Source organism: Aphanomyces astaci (assembly GCF_000520075.1).
Source record: "Aphanomyces astaci strain APO3 unplaced genomic scaffold supercont1.102, whole genome shotgun sequence".
NCBI classification, from domain to species: Eukaryota; Oomycota; class Saprolegniomycetes; order Saprolegniales; family Verrucalvaceae; genus Aphanomyces; species Aphanomyces astaci.
Window position 1 is genome coordinate 36,366 of NW_009798365.1, and position 5,452 is coordinate 41,817.

At 46.3% G+C, this 5,452-nt stretch overlaps 3 protein-coding genes across 3 annotated transcripts; all 3 read left to right on the forward strand.

Moving 5' to 3' along the window:
• Positions 1–923: 923 nt before the first annotated feature.
• On the forward strand, positions 924–1,151 carry H257_17265 (hypothetical protein; the record flags this gene model as incomplete). Its single annotated transcript, XM_009845990.1, has 1 exon — positions 924–1,151. The coding sequence occupies one exon, from the start codon at positions 924–926 to the stop codon at positions 1,149–1,151; it is 228 nt and encodes a 75-aa protein (XP_009844292.1).
• A 376-nt stretch (positions 1,152–1,527) lies between these two features.
• On the forward strand, positions 1,528–3,263 carry H257_17266 (hypothetical protein; the record flags this gene model as incomplete). The annotated part of the gene is made up of 2 exons (XM_009845991.1): positions 1,528–1,981; positions 3,061–3,263. The coding sequence occupies 2 exons, from the start codon at positions 1,528–1,530 to the stop codon at positions 3,261–3,263; spliced, it is 657 nt and encodes a 218-aa protein (XP_009844293.1).
• Positions 3,264–4,754: 1,491 nt separating this feature from the next.
• On the forward strand, positions 4,755–5,301 carry H257_17267 (hypothetical protein; the record flags this gene model as incomplete). Its single annotated transcript, XM_009845992.1, has 3 exons — positions 4,755–5,001; positions 5,083–5,210; positions 5,278–5,301. 3 exons carry the CDS (start codon positions 4,755–4,757, stop codon positions 5,299–5,301), a joined length of 399 nt encoding a protein of 132 aa, XP_009844294.1.
• Between the last annotated feature and the right edge of the window lie 151 nt (positions 5,302–5,452).

Genomic DNA, 5,452 nt, shown 5'->3' on the forward strand with positions numbered 1-5,452 from the left:
GCCGACTGCAAGTTGTTTGCGTCGTTCATCTGGTGCCCTTAAAATCGCATTCGTTGTGTATGTTAGTCGAATAACCTTGAATTGAAGATTCGATGTGAGTTGTGAATCAATCGATTCCATGTGAGTTGTGCAGTAGAGCATACTATAGTAGTTTGGAACATTCTCCTGTGAGTTAATTGTGCTGGCTCAAATAATATGTTGCACAATGAACTACTACATTCATGTGCACCGGTACAGTAGCCATACCGGCGCTGTGGTCATCTGCAGTGTATGTACTTGTGCATTTGGCAGCAAACTGTGCAGCTAGTCGCTCAATTACTGCTTGTTCCTCAACATCTAACACATACTAGTATGTACCCACTACAAACCCAAGTATCACTTGGAGTGATTACGTATACTGAAATACTACGTAGTACTTATTTTTAATTTGTTAATCTGGTGCGTTACTTATCAATTCTGAGGAAAGATCAGAAACTCTGTCATTTCGGAAAAATGCTTTTCTTTGAATTGAAGGAACATACCAATAGGTCCCCAAGTCAAAAACGCCAGTACTTACAATAGGCCTCCGAATCAAGTAGTGATTTCCCGCTTAACTGTAAATAGTAAGATATATCGAATTAAACGGTGGGAATATTGGAAATAGAAGAGTTCTTGATCAAATCCCAATAACCATCGCAATGACTGACTATTAAGAGAATAGATCGATATATCGCAAATAGATTGAGTTCATCGGTAAATGACTCCCAATATACAGGTCTTTCAATAACTACTCACTGTCAGTTATAGAAGGATATATGAGTCGCTGTGTGGGTCTATTTTCTATTGCCCCCCCACCAATTTTTCCGCGCCATTGCGAGTTAGCCCCACTTCACAAACACATCACAATCGAATTTATCATAAGGAAGGTTCTCTAGGTTAACTCTATGCTTGAGCGCTTGCACGTGCAAAGTGTCTCTGACGAGCTGTACCAGGACGAGAGTCATGACGACTACGGCGAAGTCGCCGCCGAGGAGAACGACACGCTGACCTACAGCAATCCGGTGATTGATATGGTCATCGAGGACAGCGGCGTCGAGGGGTTCCGTTCGCCCACCAACTTCACTGCCGACGAGTTCGAGACGATCTGGAGTGTCGACGAGTTATCTCCTTAAGCTCGATGGAACGACGACAGGGGACGGAAGCCAACATCCACGCCAAAGGATGCACTCTTCATGGTCCTGGTCATCTTAAAGTACTACCAAACCTGGCAGAAGCATGCACTCGTCTTTGACCTTAAACTCACGAGAAGATGATATTGCGAGTTATCGACGTTACAGTGCTGGGCGTAAAAGTTCGCGGACTGTTGCACATAGCAATAATAAAAAATTTCATTTTGTCCCGAAGTAGTGCTGGCAATATGATTGGACAAAAACAATGTAATTCATCCATGTCGATAAAACACGTGGCATACTTTAAGCTCGCTGTGATTGGTTAATTTGAATTTGGATTTCAAATTTGCATCGACATCACTTCATCTCAAAGTCCAAAATGACTTCGGTCAAACCAAAGAAGCAGTATCGCCGGTACACAAACCGCGACCGCAAGTGCCTCTTAGCCCACTTTCATGCCTCACCACTACAGGACGAAGCTAAGTTCTGCGCCGACATGCAAATCGCACGCTCCACTTGGCGTGGTTGGCGCAACAATGAGCAAGCTATCCTTCGCAGCAAACGGCATGGTTCCAAGGGCTCTCTAAGAGGTCAGGGACGCAAAACCATCATTCCCTTCAAGGATGCACTCCTTGCCTACATCGACGAGTGCCGAGACGAAGAAAAGTTTGTCCACATGATGCGGTGGATCCGCCGCAACCAACACGAATGGCTGACACACGTACCTGAGCACCAAGAAGAACGCCTCGACCGGCTACGACTCTCTGTGCTGCCTTCTGCGTCGGTTTTGCACGCGAGAACGACTGTCCCAACGAGTCCCGTGCGTCAACAAGGTCCGCCAAAAAATACTTGACGACGTTTGGCTGGGGTATGCCGCGCATTTTTGGAGCAAGTACCATGATGTTCCGCGCTCCCAAATCCTGAACGCTGACGAGACCGGTGTCTTTTTTGACATGCCACCTGGCAAAACCTATGCACGAAAGGCGAAATCGTCGAAGGTCGAAGGTTGGTAAGTCATGCAAGCATTCTGAACGCATCACAGTGGTCCTTACAATCCGCGCCGACGGTAAGCTCTATTGAAAGTAAAATCTAATGCATGAATAGGTATAAAACCTACCAATGCTGTTCATCGTGAAGGGCCAGCCTGGTGGTCCAATTGAGAACAAGGAGCTACCCACCAACCCTGGCCCTCACCTGTATGTAGTACAGAAGAATGCGTGGATGGACGACCGAGTTTGGATGATGTATTTGGAGCAGGTGCTGGCGCAAAATATGGAAGATGTGTGAGTTCTGCTTGTTGACAACCTCGAGTGTCACACCTCCGAAAAGGCCAAAGACAAGGCCGCGGAAGCACTATTTAGTGTCATTGAACCGCTTCCTCCCAACTCGACAAGTCGCTGCCAGCCTCTAGACGTCGGTGTTAAGGGTCCCTTGAAGGCTATGCTAAAGTCTGAGTGGTTGATGGAAGAAGAAGAACGTGAGACAGACAACATGACTGCTGAGGACAAGAGAGCAGCAACAATCCAGCGCACTATTCGTGTTTGGGACAGAATTTCAAGTCGAACTGTAGAGAGTGCATTTGAAAAATCAATTCCAACAGTAATTGAAATATAGTTTCATGTAATACGAATATGATGGGCTTCGCTTGGCGTGTTGAAGTCGGTAGGAGGGTTCTCAGGGTAAACCCCCCTCCTGAGTTCGAAATTTGATTCAGGTAACGTTTGCTCAAAATTGCGACATGATGTGCGTAACGTTACAGTCAGGCATCATTCGTTGAAATTCCGATGGGTTTTATCCAATTGGATGTGTTCACTGAAATTTCCCTTTCGTTTGTTGAAACGAGTTTTATTATAATTGCATTCACTGGTATACTACTGTACATACAAGTTTCTATATATTTAAATCGTTGAAGCTGTGAACTTTTCCGCCCAGCACTGTATCTCTCCGATCCTCTACGTCCATGGAGTCCCTCCACGGCAACGGCACGACCCCACGACCGATGTCAAGTTCCAACCATCCTACCGACCGTCGGGTCGTTTGGGTGAGCAGTGGTATTACTTCAGTGGCAAACCTAAACTCTACGGACTCAAGATCGAAGCGTCCATGTTAGCGTAAGGTTAGCTGACCGACATGAGTCCTCACTAACGTGAGGATAATACTACTCTGATCCTAAAAGGTTGTCACCTTCCTCTTTGGATTGGCAGAAGTTTTTCTAATTTGGTGCCGTTTTCTTGTCGGATTGAAGCATGCGAAAGCGCAGGATCTCTACTTTGATTGGGTAGTTTCTGGGACTTCTAAGACACATTTGCTGTTGAGATATGGCTCCACAAAATTGACCGGTCATGGTTGACCAACAGTCGATCACCCGCTAGTAGGCCATAGTGCATTCTTGCACCTTCAACCCACTGCGTGCATACACTTACGAACTCTGCATACTTCTCGATCACGCCAAACATCCAGCCACACCTCCCAGTACCGAACCGCGGCACTCAGACGGCCCCAACCACCTTCGACTGGAGGACCGTCACAGAGTGTACGAAACGCTGCTAATCGTTGCTCACGGTGATGTCCTCCCTCGTGGAGCGATAACAAAGGCGGCACAACGGTTTCGTTGCCATCGGCGAACGATTTCACGTCTCTGGAACCCCGCGCGGCAGTCTCTCTGCAGTGGCCGTCCTGATGCTGATGTTGCGACCAAAGTTCGTGGTAATTCCCCACCTATTAATATAAATATCACTTATGACAATTATAAAGTTTTAAAGGCATACTACTCTGGTCAATAATTTTTGCAGCACTTGACTTCAGATTGGACTAAATTTTACATTTCTCCTCGTAATCGCAATTGGATTTGCTCATTCGATAGATACACATCCCAGCTTTGATTTGATACCTCAAGTTCCGGAAAAGTCAAAGTAGTTAGTGCGTCATGACCCCTAAACTTTGTGACCTTATTTTTCAAACCAGAAAATCTTACGGTGCACAGTCGATAGTGATTGTATTTTTGTAAGCTTAAGACAGTATGCTCGTGTGATGTCCTTACCTCTCCCTATCCAGTCGCAGCTCGTCTAGGCATCCAGATGTGCTCGTGAGGTCACTCCAAGTTTGTGATTCGAGTGGAGCGCTGTATTCTCAGCATTTGAGCGTATTAAGTGCCAATCATTAGCTTCCCATGTTACCAGACATCAACTTGACCCCTAGTAAGGTCGCCACCGTCTTGCCATGGCTTGAACATGCTAACTCGTCCTGCAAAGGTGTCGACAAGGCATCCAAGAGTTGCTGGTTTTTCATCCTTAATATTTAGGATTTATTCTATTATACTACTCTGGTCCACTAAAAGAGTCCGGTTTGCACTTGGATTGGCGGAATTTTTCTAATATTGCGTTTCATTGCAATATGATTGGCTTACCAAAAAGCGCGAAATTTCCTCTTTGATTGGCTCATTTGAGCGCTTTCCAGATCGTTATGCCTCAAACGTTACAGCGGGAAAAAAAAAGTGCTCATTCACGCTACACGATCATAGACCCGCTGATAAGCCAAAATTCAATTTTACACCTCATGCTCAATACACTTCTTGCTCCCGTCGTCTTCGTCGTCTCGCCTGTACCAATGCCAAGTCCTGCAACCCCCCACCAGCCAAACCACGACAAGCGCAAGCTCTCCGACCTTGAGCGTCGCGCCATCTATGAGACGCTCCTTGGGCGCAGCAACAACGGCCGCATCGCCCATGGAGAGTACACCACGACCACCGCCACCTTCCAGTGCCATTGGAAGACGGTCGCACGCATATGGAAGCGTGGACAAGAGTCGCTCCGCAATGGCAGCGTTGATGCCGTTGTCATCGCACGTTTCAAAGGTAAAACCTCTCGATTTCAATATTTTTACGTTTTGGTATTAATTTGTACAAATATCGATTTTAACAATTGTACTATGATAGGGAATTCGGGCCCAAAAGTGCAACGCAGCCCAAGCGACATCAGGGCTGCCGTCAAGGCTGTTCCATTGGTGGCCCGCCAGATTCTACGTTCCGTTGCGGAGCACTCGGGTGCCCCCAAGACCACGCTCGTACGACACATGGCCGAAGAAGACCAACTGAAGAGCAAGTCAAGTTACTCGAAGCCGTTTTTCACAGAAGACAACGAAAGAAGCCGCGTGAAGCATGCAATGTCTTTTCTTTTTCAGTCGTCGAAGAAAATTACTTTTTCCAATATGCACAATTTTGTGCATGTTGATGAAAAGTGGTTTTTTTTAACGACTGTAAAGAAAAGATATTATGCATATGAAGATGAAGTCCTCCCCTCAAGATA